Source organism: Myripristis murdjan, chromosome 19, assembly GCF_902150065.1.
Source record: "Myripristis murdjan chromosome 19, fMyrMur1.1, whole genome shotgun sequence".
Taxonomy (NCBI): domain Eukaryota; kingdom Metazoa; phylum Chordata; class Actinopteri; order Holocentriformes; family Holocentridae; genus Myripristis; species Myripristis murdjan.
In genome coordinates, this window is record NC_043998.1 from 2,407,523 (window position 1) to 2,433,603 (window position 26,081).

Sequence of the window (26,081 nt, forward strand, 5' to 3'; positions counted from 1 at the left end):
TGAGTAGGAAATTAATCACTCCAGAAGCTCCCGCCAGTGGTCAGTTGTCCAACTGCAATGAGGCTGTGGTGTAAGAAGATATCTGAGGTTTAGGTCTTAGTTTACAGTGGGTTAACCACCAGACCAACACTGCTTTCAGCTTTAGGTGAGTGCTTCTCCAATTGTATGTGTATGTGTGCGTGCGTGTGTGTTTGTGTGTGAGAGAGAGATCGGGCGAGAGAAAGAGAGAACATTGAGGAGGACTGGCACTCAGGTGCTGGTGTCCACCTGTGCTCTCCTGTTTGCCTGTCTGTACTACTAACTTGACTACTAACTTTACTAACCTGCTAGTGAAACTAACCACCATCCATGGAATGATTCATTCTACTAACCTAACCTGTGCCCTTCTCCTAGCGAAAACCACTCCAACCAACCTACTAACCTCGCCAGAGGCCTTCTACCTTTTCTTTTTTTTGTTCCAAAAGTTGTTCTGTTCACAGTTTTTTGCTTTCCTTTCTCCCCCTCTCCTACAAAGCACTCAGGCATTGGACACGCTATGGTAAACAAACTCCATTGTTCGGTAGATATCATTCTAATTGTTTCTTAGTTTGGGTTTGCCCCGTGTCTATTTCCTTTTGAGCCATAGACATCAAAACTAAAAAAGAAAAAAAAAAAAAAAGGATAAATGCGGTTGGTAATCTTTTATGCTTAAAAAGTCCCCGACCACCTTCCTTGCCAACCACTTTTTTCTTTAGCCCCTCTTTCTTTTTGCCGTTCACCCCATCACTCTGTGATTGACATGTAGGCGTGTACTGATTGGCTCATCCCTCACCTGCACGCAATTGGCGAGCCCCCTCCCTGCATGGCGTGACCCAGAAACCCCTCTCCCCTCTCTGACTGGTACGTTAAATGGATAGAGAGGTTCCTCCTCCTCCCTCTTTTTTTTCCTTTTCTTTTTCGATCTCTTGTCCTCCACTCTGCCACTGCATGTTCTCCATGGTGCCTCTGAGCCGAGTTTCATCCTGTCCTCTGTTAATGTTGTCGTTTATTTAAATACTGTCTCCTCTGTGCCAGTGGCTGCATGCAGAAAGAGGAACAGGCTGCATGTTTATGTATTTATGTGTGTGCGTGTGTGTGTGGAATGAGTCGTAATGCTAATCCATCTAACACCTGTGCGTGCGTGTGTACATCAATATATGTGTGTGTTTGTCTGTGTATCACCTCATTCAGACTCGCTGATCTAACAAGCCCCAGACCACAAACTAACTAACACCATCATCACACCTCACCCTAATACCAAACACACCAGCATCATCACAACTACTAACAGCATTGAATTCATTAACCCTAACCTCGGCACGACTCAATTACCTAACACAGCTTGGCCTGAGACAATTAACACTACTGCGGCTGCCAGCAGTGCCATTACTAACAACTACTAACTAGCAACTAGTACTAACAATTAACTGTAATGCGTTGTACACTACTAACAAGCCTGTGGAGGTATTACTAACACCTGCCTGGCTGAGCAAGTTTTGCTTAGCAGTGATAATCTAAGGGAATGTCCTGTAGTGGGACAGCCACTATTGGCCATTTAACATGGCTAAATATTACAGAGTACTGTGGATTTTCTCTAGGCAGTCCAGTCAGAGTGATATTGTGCTACTAGCTGACTTAAGTGTGATATCCATTTTGGAGACAGGGCTGGCTACCAACGCTAGCTAACTGCTCTTCATTATAGAGTGGGCTGGCTGAAAGATAAGACCACCAGCACCACTGTCACTCTTGGCAAAAGTGAAGCGAGTAAAGTTGTAGTTAGTAGGCTACCGATATTATGAAGTGAATTAAATAGCTCATAGTCTGCCTGAAAGATAAAACAGCTTATAGTCTGCCTCAAAGATAAAAAAGAAGGAAAAGCTTAAATGTAAAGATTAAATCAGTGAGCTCATCGTCGACAGGGCTAGTCTGTCAGTGCAGCCCTGCCCAAATTGGGTTGGCCCCCTCAGTTCTGAGGGGCCAGCACTATCATGTGCAGTCACAAAATAATGGGATGGCTTTGAAGTGGCGGACTTGGTGTGAACACTAACAGTCCACCAGTTCTGGGATTGAAGATAAGATTTGGCTAGCGGTAAATGGTTATCCATCACACACAGACTCGAGTGGTCTTGCTGTACAATAGGCTCACCGCTGCCAGACAGGCCAGAGCAGCCAGACCATATTGTCTGATTCCAGTTCAAGTGTGTGGTAGATGGGGCTACAGAGTATAGCACTATCACTAACTGTAGGCGGACTGAGGCCGTTTTAAATCTGGCAGCTGGCATTTAGCAGTATATAACTATCTTTTTAATGCCAGTGGTAGCAGCAGAGGCTAGAGGCAGCACTACCCAATTAAACCGCATAGTTAGCACTAATCCAACCACATCAAATCAAATTCCCAACAGCACAACTGACCAATTCCCAAACCCAATCAGACCATTTCCCCACCAGAATGCATACACAGTGGCTGCCAGAGTAACGGGGGCTAATTCGGCCGGTCAGCGCCTAGCTAGCGCTTAGCGCTGCCTTTGGTGTGAGTATATAGCGTGTCCTTTCCCTGTGCTTTGTTGTGTAGGTGACCATCTCTGTGGACGGCATCCTGACCACCACGGGCTACACCCAGGAGGACTACACCATGCTGGGCTCCGATGACTTCTTCTACGTGGGAGGGAGCCCCAGCACTGCCGACCTGCCTGGCTCTCCAGTCAGCAATAACTTCATGGGCTGCCTCAAAGAGGTGGGATGCATGCATGATGTATATATGCATGCACACACACACACACGCACACACACACAAAAACACATTTGAAGTGTTTCCATCCCGCAGGGGTATCTGTGCACTCTCATACTTAAATAAACACCATGCTTTCTCTTCTGCTTTCACTTTCTCTCTTTTCTGCTGTCTTTTCCTCTCTCTCTCAGTCTATTTCTCCCACTCTGTCATGCACACACACACAAATGTTATGCACACACATTATCTTATAAGGCGCATGAACAGCAATGCTTCCATTTGGCAGACTCACACAAACAGTCCCAGACACACACCCTCCCCAGCATCAGAGAGAATCAGTGATGAGTGTCGTTGAGGGAGTAGACGCAGCGCTAAGCACTAACATGCTAATTAGCTACGCCATGGAGACGCTCCATCCATCCGCTCTGCTTGAAATGGGCCACAACACTGCAACAACAACAAACACACACACATACACCCACACATACATGCACAAATACATGCATATGTGCAAACAGAGACACACAAACATTCCCACAAAGACATACACACATATTGAAACAATATCTTGAAGTGCACATGCACCTGCACACACACATACATACAGGCACACATGCACATGCAGACATACTCACAAACACAGACACATGCAGTGCACATATGCAGAATGAGATAAAAAACAAAACAAAACACATACTTGTGTGTATGCACAGCAATTGACACATAAACACAAAGAAAACTCCCAAATATACCCTCACACCCAATAATATACACACCCTGCCTCTGTTTCTCTTTCATTCACACAGACACACACAGAGACATAAACAAATAACCAAACAAGCCGACAGATGATGTGCCAAACAGAGAGCTATCTGTATCAGTGGTGAATGCGCTCTGTGTTGCTTCATTAAGACTGATGGTGTTTAAACGAGGCTGCCGCTGTCAAAGTGAACCCTCCACTGGCACATTTACATATTTAATACGATGATATGATAATCCGTGTGAGCAAATTAAGATGTATGCAGCAAATCATGCGCATGAGCAATCATGGCTTTAACAATAACGTGCACTTGATGCGCGCGGGCACACTCCCACACACAAACACGCTCACACACAAACGCATTTTCACCAACTTACAGTGCATGAATATTCAAGGAGCACCCACATTACCTTTCGCCTCAGACACCAAAATGCACTCACACACATACAGAATTTAAAAAATGGAGGCAAAAATCGGATGTGAGGAGAGGTTGAGACGTATGTGTGTTGCTGAGTTGTGCACGGGTCAAAGGAAGAGGTCTGGAGTAATAAAGCAGAGCCTGTGTGTGCTCTTTTCTCTCAACATCAAAATGCTCAGCACAAGCACACTCTCCACACACACACTCCGCTTGGTCAGAGAGAGGACTGTGTCAGTGAAAGACGAAGACGGAGAAAAGGGAAAAAAAAGAGTAAAAGCAATTGGGCAAGTGGCAGGGACAAATGTGAGTTATCAAGAGACAGGTCTTGAGTAGTAGCTGGTCTTTGGGTAGTCGCTTTTGTAACAAAATGCCAAAACACTTGAACTCTTGGAAAAAAAAAAGTGTCTTGGGTTGAAAGATGAATGGATGTCTGGTCATACTTGAAGTGGTTTGTCTCTCTTCATCTCAACACTCTTTTCTATTGTAACCTTTGAAAAAGGTTAATCAAAGGCTTCTTTTCTGTTTATCTGTTTACCTTATCCCTGCTGATGTGAAAAATTAATATCTGGCATAATGAACAGATGGTCTCATAAAGAAAAACCTCTTTTATAAAAAAAAACAGTACAGCATTGTAGTGATTTTGTCCCATGATACCCCAGTTCTGGGCCAGGCTAGAGTCTTTGAAAGTAAACTAAGGATGGTACATCTATTGAACAAAAGTGAAGAAAAAACTACTTTTTATTGACAACAGAGATGAATTTATGCTTTATTCTTTTTTCCTCGGTCCTGAATCCTTGCCCCTGAAGGTGGTGTACAAGAACAATGATGTACGGTTGGAACTGTCTCGGCTAGCCAAGCAGGGAGACCCAAAGATGAAGGTAAGATGCATTTTCATCAGTATGTGCAACGCCAAATCAGACAACACACTATCCCCTTATCCACCGTCATCTTATTGTATCACATCTTCCTGTCAGCCCCCATGAGAGCTATGTCATAGCGATTCTTTAGAAAATCAACAAACGGTAAACAGGATTATATTTTTGAGAGGTAGCCAAAAGCTATTGACTTTCAGTCATTTCACAGGTAAGAGCCACAAGCTTTATTATAGTCCAAGATTACAATGGACTTGTTCATTATTGGAGCGATTTTGGCTCACAGTATTGACTGAACATCAGTATAATAAGCCAGTGTTTACAAATGCTACCGCCCTTTTTATTTCTTCACTATGTGCCAGGTGAGTGGCGTGGTGGCCTTTAAGTGCGAGAGCGTGGCCACCCTCGACCCCGTAACCTTTGACACGCCAGAATCCTTCGTGGCACTGAGTAAGTGGACGGCAAAGAAGGCAGGATCCATCTCCTTTGACTTCAGGACTACGGAGCCCAACGGACTGATGCTCTTCAGCCACGGAAAACCCAGACAACAGCAACGCAAGGACCCCCGCACACCGCCTACCGTCAAGGTGAGCGTGAAGGCAAATTTTTACCTCCAAAAAATATGGCCTTACGTGCGCTAATGCAAAACCAAATGAAAATCCACTGAGACAATAACAAGGTTTCCATCCAGGAATGTTTATGCGAGTTGTGATGTAACGAATTTGAAAGTTTTTACACTTGATTGACATGCAAAAGGTTTTTTTGTCAAGAAATAAATCACATGCTGCGTGCCTGTCATGGTTGTGCGGTCATTAGTCGGTGCATTAGATCATTGTCAAGTGCATTTCTTTGTTTTTGTTTTCAGGCAGCATGAAATATGCCTGACATTATCTAACACAAAAGAACGATAATAACTTGCCCAATACTAATCAACTCTTGAAAGACTGACTGATGGCAATGCAAATAATTTGCATTTTTGTTTTTTGAGCACTTAACGTTCACTTCACAGTTGGATGGAAACACAATTTGCAGATGTCTGCCATTAGGTGTTGTTGTTATTTGTGATAGTGTCATCTGGATCTTGCTGCAAGTGGAAACATAAGGTCTTTATTGTTATTGCTTGCTATCAGCGACCATCCCTTTTGCTGATGCGTTGTCTTGTCTGTTTGACTTGCAGGTGGATTTCTTTGCCATTGAGATGCTGGACGGTCACCTGTACTTGTTGTTAGACATGGGCTCAGGAACCACCAAGACCAAGGCCATCGACAGGAAGGTCAACGACGGGGAGTGGTACCACGTGGACTTCCAGAGGGACGGGCGCTCAGGTACACTCGTAGCTGAGTTCATTTTAAACCCAGAGTCAGGGATGAAAACTAAGGGAGATTAGATTTTGGAGTCAGGCTGCCATACTTTAGAAGTGTAGTAGTATTGAAAAGGGCTGTATAAATAAAGTTATTATCGTTATTATTAATATTAAGATGATTGGCAGCTACTATATTAAGATAGTCGGATTGTTATTGCTAGTGTTTCTTAAAGTTATGACCACGGTGTTCCCACTTCACCGCGTGGCACTTGTTTTCTGTTTTAATTTACTGACGAGCATAAACACCTTCCAAGTGATTTTTCAACTCGCCTTCTGCTTGTTCCACAATCTGCCTTTACAAGAAACTCTGAAACCTTTAGCTGTGTTTTCGCTTGCAGAATGATGTCTTCCTCTTGTTTTATGCTGTAAAGCCATCTCTCGTTTTGCAGTAAAGCATATTTCCCACAATCTTGTATATGATGCAAACGGCACCTTTAAACTAGCCTGGAATGGAAAATGCTAGCTAGTGTGTAGGCCACGTGTGTGTAACTGTATTTTCATCGGTTATGATAATGGCAGTGATGAGTGGTGAAGATGTGGAGGAGGAGAAGGAGGATGTGGATGATTAATAAGAACAGGAATGATGGTGATGGTGGGGGGGATGATGATGATGATGATGACAATGATTATTGTGAAGTATTGCCAAAGTTGTTAAGCATCGACGTCCTCTTGTGATGCGTTCAGGAACGATCTCGGTGAACAGCGTGCGAACGGCGTACACGGCTCCGGGAGACAGCGAGATCCTGGACCTGGATGACACGCTGTACCTCGGTGGACTACCTGAGGACCGCGCTGGACTCATCTTCCCTACCGAGGTGTGTGTGTGTGTGTGTGTGTGTGTGTGTGTGTGTCGACACTGTATTTGTCTTTATCTATTATACATCGTAATGGGTTTGCTCAGTTATCTCAGTAAAAGTTCCTGTCCTGTGTTCACAGTGGGAAAGCACTGCATGGAAAGTTTGAATGTGTGTTTGGTCTGAATTAATGGGCTTTGTGTCACCATTTGAAAAACATGATGCCTTCCATGACTAAAAGATTGCTGGTGTGAAAGTGTGCTGGCATGTTGCTGGTGTTATTAGCAATCTTGAGCCCCTTATTCATAAAATAGTCACATTTTAGAGGATGAAATCATTTAGGTTTTTAAACATTTGAAATTAGACCCATAAATTGGAGTCTTAAATTCTTGTTATCTATGTAACTAATAATTATTAGCATATATTAACAGATTCTCTTCCATTTATCCAATTTCCTGTTGCAAGATTTTTACACTTCTACCACGTTGTTTTCTTTTAGATGTTGTCCACCTCAGAAGTTTATTTACTTGTCATCCAGATGTTCTTGCTTTGTTTTTTTTCTTTGTTTCGTGTGTTTATTTTGAGGTGAGATTTGACAAGCCAGCGTAAAATGTATTTTTTTAGCATTGTATTTTGTCTTTCTTTGCACATCTTCACTTCTATGGTTTACCATTGTGAAAATAGGCTAAGCTTAACTAAATAAAACTGAGTAAATGTATTGGTGTATGCATTTTCCCACTGTTGATGATCATACTTGAAATTTTCAATCACTTCAGCTGAAGAACAGTGAATCAATATAGCTACTTAGACAAAAATGATCACATCTGCAGTGCCATATAATACAAAATTACACAACTGCAAAAATACTGTAATGTTAACAAAAAATACGAAGAAAGAAATGTAGATTGTGTTTATAACACCCACACCTCAACAGCCAATGAATAAATACTCTTGAGGTTGTCACAGAAAGAAGTCCAAAAGAAAAAAAATGATTAAAAAATTATAGAACCACAATTTTTCTGTTGTTAATAGATATACTTAATGTTGAATGGGTATGTGTAACATGTAATTTATGAAACCTTGACAATTAATAGTCAACGTTGAACAATGCAATTCCTCTTTTTATAGAAAATAAATAGTTTGTAGTTTTAGTAGCTGACTGCGTCACAAAGAAACAAACTCACACGTTATATTGACCATGAAGGATCTGCAATGAGTAATCACTCTGCCTGTAGTGAAACTCCTCCCGCCCGTCCTCAGGTGTGGACCGCTCTGCTCAACTATGGCTATGTGGGCTGCATCAGAGACCTGTTTGTGGACGGCCAGAGTAAAGACATCCGTCGGCTGGCCGAGGCTCAGCGGGCGGTGGGGGTGAAGCCGTCGTGCTCCAGGGAGGCGCCCAAACAGTGCCTGTCCAACCCCTGCCAGCACAGCGGCACCTGCAGGGAGGGCTGGAATCGCTACGTTTGTGACTGCTCCGGGACAGGCTACCTGGGACGGTCCTGTGAGAGAGGTGAGAAGCAATTATTTTCACGGTAGAAACGAGTAAGCTGGCTAAGAAGAAGAAAGAACCACCATCATCAACATCTAGTGGAAAAGCAATATTTCATAATGCAAAATAGTGTTGTAAAATAAAAATGCTGTAGTAATAATACCACTTTGTAGTCAGTGAATCATTGGTATCAGAACTGGGTGATATACTGATATTACATTGATCATGTAATATGTAATATGAGATTATATCATTGGCATTTGAGATATTGAAATATCATGTTAAGTGTTGTCTTATCACACTACTAATAATTTGTTATCAAAAATCATTTGTCTTTAAATATCTCTTGACAGCACCAATAGGCATCCCTGCAATATTAACACAATATTTACATCAAAATAAAGATATCATTTTATTTGATTATGTCCGTATAGCCCCCAGCCCTAACTGATACAGGGCAGGTAAAATTTTGCTTTAATTTCTGTCTTACAATGTCCTTATCTTGTGTAACTTACATTAGTCTCATAGTACTTATTATGATACACTGTGAATTTTCCTTGTAAAGATTTATGTCAGACTAAAACGCTGGGTAAACTCTGTTCCGCAAATAAAAACGAGGGTAAACAGAGCTTCGGTGGGTTTACTCCCCACGACGTCCTTGGGGACGGAGGTGAATGGGAAGGTGAGAATGAAAAGAGGATAGGAGGTAGGTGGAGAGGAAACCACTGAATGTTTTCTCCAAAGAAACGCAGCAGTGCATCTGCTTTGTACACAAGGCTGTATTTATTTATTTATTTATTTATTGTTATTTTTATTTTTTATTATTTTTTTTTATTCCTGAACTTCATTATCTGGAAGTGAGAGAGGGGAGATGACAGGCACAGAGGGAGGAGAAGGGACAGAGGTGACAGCGAGGAGGTGGGACGAAGCCGAGGTGGAGACAGAAGCATGGGACTTGGGTGGATGTAGATATTGGAAGTCGATGGGAAGGGAAGCATGGAGAAAAGAGGGAGCAGGAGCTGTGACAGAGGAGGGTGGGACCGCTAGGCTGGAACTGCCATGTGACAGCAGGTTAGAGGATGAGGAGGAATGGAAGAAGGGAGTGGAGGAGCTGACACAGAGACAGAAAGAAAAAGAGAGAGAGCGAGAGAGAGAGAGAGAGAGAGAGAAATTCAGGCTGAGAAATGCAAAGCAGGGCGGATTGGTGGAAAAAGTGATACAGCGCTGTTAAAAGAAGCGAAATGGTGCGAGATGGAGTCAGACAAGGAGAGGAGAAGAGATGTTGTTTGTGCCACAGTGGCTGACGCGTCTCAAATGATGATTGTACTATCATCTAACAGCAGATATGCAAAATGTTTTCTTTCAAAGGCAGGACAGACATCCGCAGTGTATGTTTGTCACAGGGTGGCACTCCATCCCTTCCCCTCCTTCCCTCTCTCTCTCTCGCTTTCTCTCTCTTTCTCCCAATCTCTCTCTCTCTCTCTCTCTCTGTGTCTGTCTCCCTCTCTACATCTCCCTCCTTCTCTTCATCCCTCTCTCTGTGTGCATCGAGGGGTCACTAACTGGTGGTTCAGTGGATTAAAGGAAGCACAGATGGAGAAGCAGATGGAGAGAGTGATTGGCCATGTTTACGCCTTCTACCTGCGGTTTCTCCCTCCTCTTTTTTTTTCTCTTCCTCATTCTCCCTCTCCTTTGTTCCCCCCTCTATCTTCTTTAATGAACAAAGATGGCTGACCATGGCTCCAGCTCCAAGATGAGTTTTTATCATATAAAGCGTAGTCACAGACACATTTCCAAGGACACGTTTGCACATTTCTTAACACATTCCAGCTCTCTCCACCTATCTCCTATTTGCTAGCTGCTATTCACGCTGTTATTAATATTTTTTTTTCCAAGCTCACCCGTTTCGTTCCTCTCTAACCCTCCCTTCGTCTGTTTGCCTGGTAGTGAGTCAGGTGCTGTGGCGAAGAAAATTTAGTCAGCTGTCTCCCTTATCGGAGATGCATGCACGTGTGTGTGTGTGTGTGTGTGTGTGTGTGTGTGTGTGTATGTGTATGTGTGTGTGTGTGTGTGTGTGTGACTGTGTGTGGGTGGGTGTATGTGTATGTGTGGATGTTAGTTATGTTATCTGTGATATAACAGGCCAACCACCTCCTTTTTCCTCAAGTTAATGAGGATTCATTTGCATTTTAGCCAAGAGCTTTTCTCCCTTTTTTCTTCCCTTACTTCTCTGTCTCTCTCTCTCTCTCTCTCTCCCTCTCTCTCTCCCTCTCTCTGTCTCTCTTTTTTGCTCTCCCTCTTCCTCTTCCTCTCTCTCTCTCTGTGTCTATCTCCCTCGGTCCCTATTTTTTCCCTCCCCTCGCTCTCACTTTACTGAACCCTCCTCTGTTCACACTTAAATTCACTCACTTATTCTGACACGCAAGCACGCACACACTCACACACATACACACACACACTATCTCTCTCTTTCTCAGCTCATCAGTATTCATGAGGCCTCCCTCTCTTCCTGTTCTCTTGTTTTCGCCTCGGCTCCAACCGTCTCCCACGGAAACAGGGAGAGCGAGAGAGAGAGAGAGAGGGAGAGAGACAGAGAGAAAGAGAGAGAGAGAGAGACAGAGAGAGCAAAGGAGGGATAGAGAGAGAGGGGGAGAGCGATAGAAGAAGAAGAGGCAGGGGAGGGAGGGAGAGATAGAGACGCAGAGACAGGGAGAGTGTGTTTAGCTGTGTATGTAATTGGCCAATAAAAAACAGGGTCCTTGGAGGTAAACAGTTTAGTGGTCGGGGATTGGCCCCAGCAGGTAGCAGGGAAAGAAGATTATGAATATGCAAATGGCTATGCAAAAGACATTAAAGTGGGATCACCTGAGCTTGTTACATTATGACTCCAGGGTCTGGGATGTCAGCGACAGTGGCTAACACACTCGCTGTCGTGCATGCTGATTTAACCAGATAGTGGGGCCAGCCGGCCAGCCAGCAGTGTTTTTTTTTTTTTTTTTTTTTTTTTTTTTACATATTCTTTTGTAAGACAGAAGGAGTGATGAATGAGCAAGAGAGAGATGGGGTAATTTAGTGGGAATTGGATGCAGGGATTGAGACTCAACATTATGTGGCGGGGAACAGGGGAGCCACTCGGCGCTGCACTTTGTCATGTTTAAATTCCATTCATTCAACGTCAAAATTGCCTTCGTCTCGTCCCACCCCCTCTCTTTTCTACCTGTCAGTCATCTCTTCTTTCTATTTCTGTTGCCGTGTATCTCTTTCTACCCACCTCTCGCTCCCTCACTATCACTCGTGTCTCCTCCTTGTTGCCTGTCTTCACCGCTGTCTCGATCATCATCTCTCTCTCTCTCTCTCTGACTGTCTCTGTGCGTCTCTCTCGCCATCTCGTATAGATGCTACCATCCTGTCGTACGATGGCAGTAAGTTTATGAAGGTGCAGCTGCCCGTGGCGATGCACACAGAGGCGGAGGACGTGTCGCTACGGTTTCGCTCCCAGCGGGCCTACGGCGTTCTCATGGCAACCACATCTCGAAACTCTGCAGACACCCTTCGTCTGGAGCTGGACGGGGGCCGCGTCCGACTCACTGTCAACCTAGGTAGACACACACACACACACACACACACACACACACATACACACCACTCACTCACACAAACTTGAACATGAACATGAACACCCACGTACATTCTCAAACATGGTTTAATTACCTGTCAGGGGACCAGAGCTGAAACTGGCCTCTTGGCTAATTCTGGCACAGTTACAGAAACGTCATTAAATGTTGATTAATAATATATTGTCCCTAGAAAATAAATGTACACTCTTGGATAGATAATGGAGGTCCTTCTGAACTGGTTACACTGGATATGTTCAAGTAACAGGTTTCACAAGCAAGCAAGCCCTTTTAGCATTGATATTGACCAGGATAATGTAATTATCCAGCTTATCTTCCAACCAACATACAACACACACACACACACACACACACACACACACACACACACACAATTGAAGATTATTGCCATTGTCTTGTTTTGTGTTGAACAGAGGGTCAAGCCTCAGGCTGCATTCTCTGCTCACTCCCAGATGACCTGTGCATCCCTAATGCCTTTAACACCCACACCAGCACTCACACTGCACACACACACACACACATCTCTTTTTTCTCTTATGCCTCCCTTTCTCACTTCAAATGTGCACATTTCCAACCTCAGTCTAGTGTAATCACACACATAATCTCACAAACACACTCACACACACACGGAGTCACTCAGGGGTGCATTTTTCGGTCTCTGGTTGTCTGCAGCCACGTCTTTACTGTGGTTGACGCCACATGACACACCAAGGCATCATGGGTAAAAAACGGGGCTGACTTTTCTGACCCCCCCCGGCCTGCTGAGAGCCTCCCTTTGCGGAGTTTGGCACTCTGCATGGGCGACTAAATTATGGGATGTGTTAGATGTCATGAGACAGACGTCTGACACACACGCCCATCTCAGTCTCCTGATGCTTTTGATTGGTGACTGAGACTGTCGCTCAGGCTAGAGCAGCCAGCGTCCACACTGCTGCTGCTGAGACCCACCACTCTCCTTAACCAGTATATCAGCTGCATTCAAAATCCACCAATCAGGCTTCAGATTTCATGGTCTGTACTCTTTATTGGCTGACACCAAGGTGTCACTCGTTTATTTTTATTACTCACTGTTGTTAGGAAGTCCGGTTTGAGGTGCTGTGACAAAGGAGCAAAGGAGAGTGTGTGTCTTCTCAGTGGAGTGTGTGCGCATTTATATGAGCGCAGGGTGTGTTGATGTGTGCGTCCCCAGGGCGTGGAGTGTGTGTGTGTGTGCAGCATTAACCCTCTGCTCTGCTCTCCCTCCAGACTGTATCAGGATAAACTGTACAGCCAGTAAGTGACCCTCCATCTCACCTAACCCCCCTCCCCTTCACTAAACTCTGTGTGTGTGTGTGTGTGTGTGTGTGTGTGTGTGTGTGCTTGCGTGCGTGCGTGTGTGTGTATGTGTGTTTGTATGTGTGTGGGTGTGTTGGTGTGTCAGCAGTGTCTGTGTCTCTTTCCATCAGTCCGTTTCTGTGTTTGTATATCTGTCAGTCCATATAATGCTCTTTCTCCATCTGTTTTCTTCATTTAAAATATATTTGTATGTGTGCATATACTGCAAAAAAAACAATTTTCCATCTTAGAAGTTATTCAGTCTCATATTAAGTGCTAAAATCTCATTGTATTTAAAATAACAGAAAGAATCTGCCAGTGGGATGAGATAATCCCACTTGTTCCCAATGCAGTTTAACTTGTTTCAGAATGTTTTTTTTTCCACAAACAAATATAAATATGCTGAAACAAAGCACGATAAGGCAGATCAGCCCACTAGGATCAAGAATATGACATTTGATTCAAGGAAGTTCTGGAATCAATGATTAACGTTGGAAACAAGTGGGATTATCTCATCCCACTGGCAGCTTTTTTCACTTGTTTTGAGAAAAAAAAAACATTTTAAAACTGAATGTGAGAATAAATCACCTGTTAACATGGAGATTTTTGCAGTGTTCGTGTATATAATTACGGACATATGCACAGGTGTCTTTGTGTGTGTGCGTGTGTGTGTGTGTGTGTGTGTGTGTGTGTGTGCATGCGTGCGTGCACATATGGGTGTGTGTGTCTGCCTGTTCAGCTACTCCACAGGAGTGGTGAGATTTTTGCTGAGGGCCAGGGTTTTCCAGGTCGGCCATTTTAGCGAGGAGAAATAGGAGGAAGGGAGGGGGAGGGAGAGAGGGAGGAAGGAAGGAGAGGAAGGAGAAGCAGAGGTACCCGAGTGAGAGAGAGAGAGAGAGAGAGAGAGAGAGAGAGAGAGAGAGAGAGAGGACAGAGGAATAAGTGATGGAGCACGAACCAGAGCCAGTTAGGAGCTGAGTGTGAGGTGTTCAGGAGGGAAAAGCTCGGGATGTTGGGAAGAGTGGGCGAACGAGCGAGAGAGAGGGAGAAAGAGAGTGAGGGAGAGAGTGCTAGATGCTGGATGAATGCTACTTAGGGCTGCTGGTTAATTACTTCTCCTTCACGGCGGAGACAAAAGATGCGTTATCCCTCTGTTTCCCTCTGTTGCACCTTCATCCCAACGTCTGTCTGGTGGCTTTCTTTGTTTACCTGTTGTTTCTTTCTAAGCGGTACATGTGGGAGTTTCATAGTGTTTCATTCCATGTGTTTAGTGTATGCGTGTGTGTCTGTGTTTGTGTGACCGTATGTGTGACTGAGTAAGTGAGTGAGCTGATACGTGCTTGGGCATTCTTCTGTCTTTTTCATTGCCCATCTGTGTGTCTATGTGTGTGTGTGTGTGTGTGTGTGTGTTTTCCTGTGTGAGAGTGTGAGTGTATCTGCTCATGTTGTCACGCGTGGAGCTGAATCCCTGATGAAGTTTAATTCCCTCACGTGGAGTTTCTCTCTCTCTCATGACTAGAGAGAGAGAGAGAGGGAGGCAGAAATGCTCTGTGACGGCAAAGAGGTGGTGAAATGGACGACTGCGGTTGCCATAGAAACCCAACTAGCCGTACAGCTCTGTTGCTATCCCGCACGTCTGTCGGCCAATTTTAGACTGGTTGTCTCAATGAACATTTCAGTAGGCAGCCACTTTTCTGGCACACCGTGTGCATACAATAAATTATACATCTGATATTCAAGCGGGAAAGAAAAAAAATGTATTTAAAAGCCAGGCGCCACTGAAATAGTCCAGTCAGCAGTCAAATAAAAGCCCCAGCGTGGGAGAGATTTGAGGCTTATCCGGCAGAAAAGCCATTTGTTATTTGGAGCTAATGAAATATGAAAAGCTTTTTGTCGTTTTGTTTTCATTATCTCACTCTTATAATCTCCAGCTTTTGTCATTTGATTTGAATTGTATTTCTATTGCAGTGAATGGTCCCTCTTGTCTTTCTGTTTGAATTATCTCACCTTGTTGTCTTTTGGTATAGCGCTGCAGAGGTGCACTGTATATCGAATGCCTCAGTAACACTGAGCACTAGTAGCTCACCACACCACTCACTACACTATTAGCACTGACCCCATGTGCGTGTGTGTGTGTGTGTGTGTGTGTGTGTGTGTGTGTGTGCTCTTATGCCTGTTCCCAGGTTGACACGGATCACTGCCTCATTCTCACATCAGCCAGTTCACCCTTTCAATGTTCGGTTATATACACAAAAACTCACACTCACACTCACTTGCTCACACACACACACACTCGCACACACACATACAAACACATATTCTCTCCTTCACTCAGTGCCAGGCAGTGATCCATGGTAACAGGATGAGATGCTCATGCCCAGAGCACAGCTGAGTCTCCTCAGGGGACCCCTATGTCCTCTCTGAACACTCAACACACTCTTTTGGCTGCAGGCACACACACTCACACACACACACACACACACACACTCAAGCACAAGCATATACACACAGAGACTCTCAGTCGCATATCTATTTTGATGGACTTCTCATATTTGTTAAATCATGTTTGTGTGTGTCAGCAAGCCTCCATTTCACACTCTCTGTCTGCGTATGTCTGTGTTTGTGTGTGTGTGTGTGTGTGTGCGTTTCGTGCATGAGTGATGTAGGCATGTGTCCATGACATTTTCTCCAGCATCTGTTTGGGGCAGTTTAGCTCTCACCCCTTCTGTCATTACCTTCTATAGGTCACTGTCAGCAGAGTCACTCACAGTCTTGCCATGGCCTCTAATGAACAGGGGCTTTGAGGAGTGGAGGAGTGGAAGGAGGGTGGAAGGAGGGTGGAGTCGTGTTCGGGGTAGAGTGGGTGGGAGGAAGAGGACATTAAGGAGCAGGTAGGCAGCCAGCTAGGAGAAGATAAGAGCTGGTAGATGGGCAGACAGAGAGTGAGAGATAGACATCAAGAAAAGAGAGAGAAAAGTCCGCTTCTCCGGTTCTGCTGCAATTCAGCACCATGGAGAGTTCCTCCACTGCTACACTGTGTGTTTACTGACACTGTGTGGCTGACTGGGGTATTGCGCTTTCTGCTTGCGGGAGAAAAGGCAGGCGTAAGCCCGTGCATGGTCCTGTTCGGGGGTTTATAGGAGTGAGGGGAGGTGGAAGAGAGCAGGGATGTGGTGTCTATGCATGTGTGTATAGTGGGTGGTTGTCATGGGAGAGTGACTTAACCCTGTCCACACAGATGGATTGTCTTGGCGTGGGCCTGGTGTGACTCACAGTCTCCATCATAGGCACCCATGGCATCCATTTATGTTAATCTTTCTGTCTGTCTCTGTCTATCTGTGTTTCATCATCCGTCTTCTTGCCAGTGTATCTGATGAGAGATCTGTATGTCTGTCTGTGGCGAGAAAGAGACAGAAAGAAAGAGAGAGAGAGAGCGAGAGAGAGAGGTCTGACAAGGAGCTGTTTGTCTCCCCAGGATGTGTGTGGCCCCTCCTTCCCTTCTCGATTTTCTCCATTTCTTCTCTATCTGTCTTTACATCTTTTTTTCCAATTTTACCTGCCTGGCTTTCTGCCTCCCTCTACCTGTCTCTCTTTCTCTCTGTCTGTCTTTCTCTTTCCCTCTGTCTTTATCTGTCTTTTTTCTCTACATCTCTGCATATCTCTCTCTATCACTGTCTTCCCTCTCTCTGTCTCCCCCCTCCTTCTTTCGCTCTCTCTCTGTCTCTCTCTCCCTCTCTGTCTCTCTCTCTCTCTCTCTCTTTCTCTCTCTCTCTCTCTCTCTCTGTGCATATGGTAATGGTGCTCTGGGCTATGTGTAGGTAAAGGCCCAGAGACCATCTTTGCGGGGATGGGCCTCAATGATAATGAGTGGCACACGGTGAGGGTGGTCCGACGTGGCAAGAGCCTCAAACTCACTGTGGACGATCTGCAGCCTGTCGAAGGTAACCATAGCAACCTGTCTTTGACCCCTTAGCTTGTCACCACAAAATTATCTCCACATTCAGGCTAACCAAATCTCTGGTCCAAGTCTGTGCATTGGTGTCTTCTCCGTAAAAATCTGGGGTTTTATATGATAAATGTCTTGGAGATGCTTGTTATTTGTTTCTCAAACAAAGCTGAATCAGTCATTCTATCTATCTATCAATCTATCGATATAGATGTAGGTTGTTTTCTATGATTGGAGCCTTACCAACAAAGATACCCATTCAAAACTGTGATTATGATTATGACTTTAATTAGATTATGAACAGAATTACATTAGTATTAGTATTTGTAACAGTGTTAACATCAGTTTTAGTGTTGCTACTGTATAAGTATTCCTAATGTTACACTTAATATTAGCGTGTTATTCTACTATTTGTATTATGTTAGTATTACCAGTAATATTAATATTAATGTTAGTATTCATATTGGTGGTAGTGTTAGTTTTATCACAAGTGTGATTATTAGTATAAGAGTTATTATTACTAATACTACTACTGTTAGTGTTTTCAAAGTCTGTTTAAAATAGGAGGAAATGGGGCTCTTGAGCACCATCTTTGAAATGGTCATAGGATCACCAACAAGACCAAAAACTCTTCTGTTTGAATGGGAGGTTGTATATAAGTAACATTTACCCTTCATATTTAGTGACACTGTCAAATTATATACAACATCAAGTGATGCCATGTTTCAAGGCAGATTAGTTCCACACACAATAAAAATCCTCACTTTCCTCACTGTCATAGAGGCTTGTATGCATGTGCTATCCACAGCCCCAAGAAACAGCATGATCACCACATCGTGGCAGCCCCTGTCATCGCCACAGTAACTGTAAACAGTCATGTCAAGCATGAGGTCGAGTTGCCGAGATTATTTTAATGTAACAGAAAAAAATAACGGTTCCACAGTGTTGAGTAGGCCAACAGCAGTCTTGTGCAGGCTTGCCCTGTCCTGGGCTTGCATTGTTTCCTCCAACTTGTGTATACATTCTGTCATAAATATCACATGAAGTTCACATAAAATCTGAAAGTATGATGGGCTGACAGTGAGTCTTAAGTTGACATTGTTGCCATCTTTGAGCACCCAATCTCCTCCTAATTTAAATGTCTCCACCTTTAGTATTAGAGGATTTCACTTTGAGCCCCTCTAGCTCTAATCTCTGACCTTTGCCTCCACCACCAGGTCAGATGGCAGGCGACCACACCCAGCTAGAGTTTCATAATGTGGAGACGGGCATTGTGACAGAGAAGCGCTTCATGCCTGCTGTGCCCTCCAACTTCATTGGCCATCTTCAGGGGCTGACGCTGAACGGCATGCCTTATATCGACCTCTGTAAGAACGGCGACATAGACTACTGCGAGCTCAACGCCGTCATTGGCTACAAGAGCATCGTGGCCGACCCTGTCACCTTCCGCTCACGCTCCAGCTTCGTGACGCTGCCAACGCTGCAGGCCTACTACTCCATGCACCTCTTCCTGCAGTTCAAGACCACGTCCCCAGATGGACTCATCCTTTTCAACAGAGGAGACGGCAACGACTTCATTGTGATAGAGCTCGTTAAAGGGTGAGCTAGTCAATGTATAGTGCATAGGATTCAAAACAACACTGAATCAGTCACTCTTTATTCATAGAGCATATTTCATACAATATAAAAATGCAGAGAAAACAATAAATTGCATAAAAAGGATTTTTGACACTTGGAACTTGATGAGGGAGGCAAATAATAAAAACATAAAAATGTGTGTATGTATCTATTATAATATTTGTCACTGTCCATTTTATACTGTTATAGTTGACATTGCCCATCATGTACAAACTAACGTTCAAGAATGCACATGTCAGGTGTCTTTTTTTCAAATCCTACAATGAGGTTTTTGCAGGGCAAATTAAAATACCCCTAAAATATCTCAAAAGTCTCATGGTGTTTTTCCACATCAGTACAGTTCATTTGATACCTTTCTGTCCTCCCTCTGTATTTTTTTTCTTTTTCTCCACAGATATCTCCACTACATCTCTGACTTGGGTAATGGAGCCCACCTTATCAAGGGCAACTCGAACACCCCTCTGAATGACAACCACTGGCACAACGTGCTCATTTCCCGAGACACAAACAACCTCCACACGGTCAAGATTGACACCAAGGTCACCACACAGACCACCATGGGCGCCAAGAACCTCGACCTCAAGGGTAAGCGCATATAACAGTATACACAGTGATATCCCACCATACAAAAACCTACTGTATGCAGTGTTTATTAAGCAATTAGCTGATTGACATTAACCATTAATCGATCATTTTTAGAATCAAGTAGTTGTTTTAGTCGTTTATCAGTCGTTTTAGTCGTTTATGACATAAAAATGTTTACAGCTTCACCTGTTCACTAAGATGCTAAAAATGACTAATCTTTCTCCATTCATATCATTATAAAATTAACACTTTGTTGTTGGTGTTGTTGTTTTGGCTGATTGGTCAGATTCAGGAAGCAATTTGCAGATGTCCATTTTGGTTCTGAAAACTTCCCATGAGCATTTGTCATTACTTTTGACAATTAATAGACTAAATAATTAGTTGATAAATCAAAAATAAATTGATAGATTAATGGATAATTTAAATAATCAGTTGCACCCTAGCAAATAGGGTTTAAAAGTGCACTCTCTTCAAAATACATACAACACTGATAAACATAATCAGAAAACCTTACATTACATTACATTCACATTACATTCACACTGCATTACTTGGACACAATATCAACTCATACTGATCCAATCTGAGATTAAGATTAAGGATTTTGACTGTGCTGCTCCTCAATAGGTGACCTGTACATTGGGGGTGTGTCCAAAGAGATGTACCGGGACCTGCCTAAGCTGGTCCACTCCCGTGAGGGCTTCCAGGGCTGCCTAGCAACCGTTGACCTGAATGGCCGCCTCCCTGACCTTTTGGCTGATGCCTTGGCAACCATGGGACAAGTGGAGAGAGGCTGCGAAGGTGAGACATGCACACCAAAAAAAACTAGAAAACCTGGCCCGGTCCCATGTCCCCATTACATATCAAATATTTTTTTTCTTTCTTTCTTTCTTTTTTTTTCTTTTCTCATTCTCTCTGTTCTTCTTGAGCTAACCTGCTAACCCAGCTTTTTTTCTTTCAGCTGTGAATTTTATTCTCTTACTTTTCATCTCTTCCTTTATAGTTCTGCACATTGTGTTTTCTGTCTCACTCTCTATTTATCTTTTATTGCTCTCTCTCTGTCACACTGTTTTTCAGCAGTTCACAGGCATCCGTGTGCTTTGACTAACCATCTAACTTAATTTGCTTGTTTGCTTTTTTCGTTTGGCCGACAAAAGTTGCATTGATGAAAGCTGACTTGCAAGGTATATCGCTTTGCGTGCATGTGAGACACGTGTATGAGTGGGAAGATCTATTGGTGCGTGTGTGTGTGCGTGTGAATGTGTATGCGTGTGCGTGTGTATGCGTGTGTGCGCGTGTTACTATACTTCCCAGTGGTGCCCAGTGTTGTGTGGATCCCAGTGATCCAGAGTCAAAGGTCAGAAGTTACCCGACACTGACCTGTCCTCTCCTGGCCACCGTAGTGACATCATCACAGTAGTGACATCACCACCGCTTGACTTGACCACACCTCCACTACCCGGGATGCCTAGCAGCATGCTCTCTAACCCCTCCCACTGACTCCTAACCTAACCTTGGTTGGATTTCAATACTCTGTCTGTGAATCTTTTCATATCCTTGTCTCCGTGCCTCGTACTAGAAATGCATCAAAAGGGAAGGTTGAGTGTTGACATTTTCTTCTAATGTGGTTGTAGCACGAGGCAAAGAGAGAATGGCGCTGTGCGGCTGAGGAAAGAGTATTGAGATGAAGGCCAAGTCCTTTAAACATAATTCTGCCCTCTTATGTTTAACTTTTCCTCCTGTCTTTGCCCCTCAGATCTAGTCCTGCCACCTGCATGCTTTCAACATTTGGCTCTTTTCACCAGTAGCAGCAAAGTCCATCAGCTAATTTGTAAGATGCAGCATCTTTTGTAAGTGTAAATCTAAGGATTAGGAGCCCTCCGCCAGCAACAAAAATACTATCTACTTTCACAATGATTGTCTACTAATACTACTAATCACTAATAAATACCATCATTGCAGCACAACAGTCTAACCACCACACTCTGAAGCGCATAATGATGATTCAAGGAAATGCAGGTCTGATTATGACCATGCCATACTGACATACTGTAGTGAACACACTGGGCTCCAGTCGAAGTCAAGAATAAGAGTCTTTTCATCTTTTCCTAACTTTCTGTAACCCACTGCCCCCACCCCTCTCTTTCTCCAGGTCCCAGCACCACCTGTCAAGAGGACTCCTGCTCCAATCAGGGGGTTTGTTTGCAGCAGTGGGAGGGCTTTAGCTGCGACTGCAGCATGACTTCATATGCTGGGCCACTATGCAATGATGGTGAGCCTCTCTGCTTCCCACTTCCTGTTTTCTGTCTGAGAGGTTTATGCTTTGAATTATTATAAACTGTATAATTCATTTTGCAGTGTAGACAGCCAGGCGTAACATAATTCTGCCCTCTTATGTTAACTCTTGGGCCGGATTTGCATTTTGATAAATATCAGTTGGTGTTTCTCTGATTATAGGGTGTCAGTGTGGAGTGTCAGTTTCTAAGGAAATTTCAAATATTGAAACTAAGTCTTGCCAGTGTGCATTTTATCTGAGCCACCACATGGGGGCAGTGTCAACTGTTGAGTCTTAACTGGCACTGAAACATTACCTACTCAAAAAAGCTAGTCTGGTTTCTCGTGGGTTTGATATGGAATGATTTTCTCTCCACAATTAATGGCCACAGACTCTACATTATCCTTAGCCAGGCAGAGAAGCAAGATGTGTTATTATTATAAGGCCATCTTATGAGTCATAATACTTGCCTCTTAATACTGAGAAGTGGTTTGGAAAATGCAAATTTAATTGTTGTTTTCAGCCTGCATAAGGCATAAAATAGGCTAGGCAACCAGTCATTTGGGACACCGTAGCTTTTAGAGTCAATATGCCCACTGTATATTTTAAGCACAGGGAGAGAAAAGGCAGAAGTGGCCGTTGCAGTGCGGTTGCAGGACTGAGGCCAGACATATGCCTGATGGGGAACGTCTGATGAGAGCTATTGCTTTTTACTGCATCTAAATGTGTCAGTATACATAATTTTTTTGTCTCTTTGTGTACCAGCTGGGACCACGTATATCTTTGGTCGTGATGGGGGCTTGGTGGTATACACGTGGCCCCCGAATGAACGTCCCAGCACCAGAGCAGACCGCCTGGCCCTTGGGTTCAGCACCCAGCAGAAACACGCCATCCTGCTGAGGGTGGACAGCGCGTCCGGCCTGGGGGATTACCTCCAGCTGCAGATAGTAAGTACACTCTTATGCAAACAGGAGGCAGAGTGATTTTGATGTAGTAACATACAATTTAGCAACATGCTCACTATATTTTCTCCTCCTCTTCAGGACAAAGGCAACATTAGAGTAGTGTTTAATGTCGGTACCGATGACATCAACATTGAGGAGAGCTCCAAATTTGTCAACGACGGAAAGTACCACATAGTTCGGTTCACCCGCAGCGGAGGCAACGCAACCCTACAGCTGGATGATTTGCCCGTCATAGAGCGCTACCCCTCAGGTAGGCCCTGCCCCGCCCACATCAGCCCAGCCCACCAACCACAGCACTGCCCTGCCGCGGCAGAGCCAATCACATATGGGCTCAAACAGCCCGCTTCTGGATTGATGAACCACATCTTTGTTCCTATCAATGTTGATATTCAAACACTGTGCTTTAGAAATATAATGACAGCCTTGTTTTATGTTATTGTGTGTGAAATGAAATATGTGTGATATGATATGAAACATGAATGTTTAAACCATAAAATGACAGATTCATTACAATAGCCTTGTACTAGCCAGTTATGTCATGTTAGGCCTGTTAAATAGTGTTAAAGGTAATCTATGAAAATATTCAATCCAGGTATCAGTTGTTTTTCTCATCATAAAAGAAAATAATAACAGTTGGTGCATTTTTGGACAAACAATAATTTAAAAAGATGTCATATTTTGAGTTAAATGTATAATTAGAGAAAAAATAAGAAAAAGAGAAAAAAAGAGTGTATTTTGTTGAACAGTTTTTGGTTTTATATTTGTTTGTTTTTATATTTTATCCTAAAGTTGTAATCTTAGCTAGTCACCTTTAACACACAGGTCTAGGTTTTATGTAGCTGTTAGCTAAAATGCTAAATGCCAGTTGTTGTGAGGTGTGTGTGAGGGTTCTTCCTGTATGTAACTCTAAACTCAGACAGTCATATAGACAGTATGTGGCAGCTGTAACATTATTTCCCTGTGCTCTTGCAGATGTTAACCCCTGAAATGTCTCTTTAAATTAAACCCAATGAACAGAGAGTAAGAGTCCGCTCACTGGAACCCTAGCAACTTCAATTCCTTTTCTTGTAGCACATTAAGCTTGGATGAAGCTTATCTTAACACAGCCACATGCTAACAATGAGCAGACCATTACTTTCTTTTCATTGCTGTTCTTTTTGTATCCAGCTCCTGTACCACGTTTGGATGTGCGTAATTACTACTGTGTTTTCATCTCTAAATTAAAGGCAACATTGATAACGAGCGCCTGGCCATCGCCAGACAGCGAATCCCCTATCGGCTCGGTCGAGTAGTTGACGATTGGCTACTCGACAAAGGTAAAAACCCTGATTAAAATTCCTTAAAACATTCAGCTTAAAAAAATACAATTTGAAGCCAGTTGAATATACTATACTGTGCACCATCAACTAACATCTAAAAATCTAAATCCATAACTAAGTATTTAAAAGTGGGGCAGCCATAGTGTGTAATAGTGTGTAAACTGTAGTGCCTGTGAACGTATCTTGTTAGTGTGTATCTGATAATATCAGGTTAAAGGGACGATGGAGAGATTTAAATGTGAATAAATCAGAAAATAGAAAACAAGTACTGATAAAAGATGCTTTATTAAGACTGTTTAATAATTTTTCTTTTTTTCTTAATCAAATTGTAAACTATAAAGCATTCACTAAAGATTATATATGGAAAAACAAATTTTTGTCATCAAATTAAAGTACATGCAAAGTATTGTGCCATGTAAGAATTATGTAAATTTGAAATGACTAATAGAGCATTGCTTTTTTTGTTGAACAATGTAAAAGTTTTCCTCTTAAACTTCGGCAGAGCTCCTTAAATTAGCCTCTAGTCCCTTTAACAGTGAGCAGTGCCAGAGCTTATAAACTGTGCATGCTTCATAGGGCTGTTACAACAGTTCTCTAGATCTCTCTCTCTCTCTCTATCTGCCTGTCTGTTGCTCTTTCAAACACAATGTCGTGCTGCACAGCCATCGCCATAGCAACCATCTGTCAGCCCCGTCTTCTCAGGGCCCTCTGACTCCTCTCATCTGCTGCCTCTTCCTCCTTCTCTACCTCGCCTCTTCATTCTCCTCTCCTCAACTTTCTCAGTCTTTTCACCACCGCCCTCCCCTCCCCGTCTTCTTCTTCTTCCTCTTCTCCTCTGTTTTTCCCTCCCTGTTTTCACTCTTATCTCTCTCAGTCTCAGCCCCCTCCACGGTGCTCCACGGCTTCGATTTGCTCTGCCATGCTTAATCTATCCCATCCTCTCACCGTGGCTTGGGGGTGGTAGATTGTGTAACACTCAAACACTCTTGTGTGTGTATGTATGCATGTATGTGACCACTTGTATGTATGTGTGTGTGATTGTATTTGCGTGTGTCTGTCCACCTTCCTTCCCGTGTGTGTGCCTGCCTGTGTGTGACTTTGCGCGTGTGCGTGTGCGTATGTGTGTGTCCGTGCAGGCCGCCAGCTGACCATCTTCAACAGCCAGACGACGGTGCGCGTGGGCGGTGGTGAGCGGGGTGCCGGCATGTTCCAGGGTCAGCTCTCTGGCCTCTACTACAATGGCCTCCGCATCCTCAACATGGCCGCTGAGGGCCACCCGCATATCCGGGTGGAGGGCAGCGCACGCCTGGTGGGCGACATGCCCTCCTCCTCCATTACCCCGCAGTCCAGCGCTGCCGCAGGGGGCAACCGCTCCGACTCCGCCCCCTCCATCAGTGACATGACCACCACCACAGCCACCAACAGGAAACAGGGCACCACGCAGCAGGTCAGTCAGTCAGGTTTATTATTAACTCTTTGTATAAAAGCTTTTTTATGCCCATCAAATCCAGGCTGTGTGTGGTTAACAATAAGATTTAGTGCACTGTGTAATTCCTTGTACATATATGTCCTATCGCTCCTCTGCCAACACACTTCATGGTGGTAATGCGCAATTAATGAGCGTTAATTTTCAGCGATAACTTCCTTATTGAGTCAATAAGAGGATTAGCATGCAGACAGCCCACAACTGAACGACTGACTAGTGGATAGGAAGAAGTAGCGAGGGTGAGATAGTTTTAAGCAGCTTGAAGTCAATCACTGATTCACAAATTTATGCCCCTGCAACACCCGATATCTATCAGAATAAATTGGGCCACAGCTAAAAAGCTCTCTGAGGTGTGCTGTTAACAGCTATCGTGAGCTGTATACTAATCAGGCGTAAGCAATTATGATTCATCATTCTTACCTACAATAAAAGAAGTGGAGCACGCACATCTAATCAGACACTCAGGTGCAGCA

The 26,081-nt window shown here is 43.8% G+C and overlaps 1 protein-coding gene across 1 annotated transcript in view; it reads left to right on the plus strand.

Annotated features, from left to right (window-relative positions):
• Positions 1-26,081, plus strand: part of nrxn1a (neurexin 1a) — a 52,448-nt gene that overhangs the window by 19,277 nt on the left and 7,090 nt on the right. Inside the window, exons 6-23 of the mRNA XM_030077924.1 lie at positions 515-538; positions 2,591-2,752; positions 4,731-4,802; positions 5,159-5,383; positions 5,974-6,121; positions 6,844-6,974; positions 8,214-8,466; positions 11,841-12,044; positions 13,326-13,352; positions 17,213-17,335; positions 18,558-18,939; positions 19,373-19,563; positions 20,191-20,364; positions 21,716-21,835; positions 22,604-22,785; positions 22,882-23,053; positions 24,030-24,119; positions 25,259-25,569. Coding sequence (XP_029933784.1) covers positions 515-538; positions 2,591-2,752; positions 4,731-4,802; positions 5,159-5,383; positions 5,974-6,121; positions 6,844-6,974; positions 8,214-8,466; positions 11,841-12,044; positions 13,326-13,352; positions 17,213-17,335; positions 18,558-18,939; positions 19,373-19,563; positions 20,191-20,364; positions 21,716-21,835; positions 22,604-22,785; positions 22,882-23,053; positions 24,030-24,119; positions 25,259-25,569 — 2,991 coding nt within the window. The remainder of the gene's footprint in view (positions 1-514; positions 539-2,590; positions 2,753-4,730; positions 4,803-5,158; positions 5,384-5,973; positions 6,122-6,843; positions 6,975-8,213; positions 8,467-11,840; positions 12,045-13,325; positions 13,353-17,212; positions 17,336-18,557; positions 18,940-19,372; positions 19,564-20,190; positions 20,365-21,715; positions 21,836-22,603; positions 22,786-22,881; positions 23,054-24,029; positions 24,120-25,258; positions 25,570-26,081) is intronic.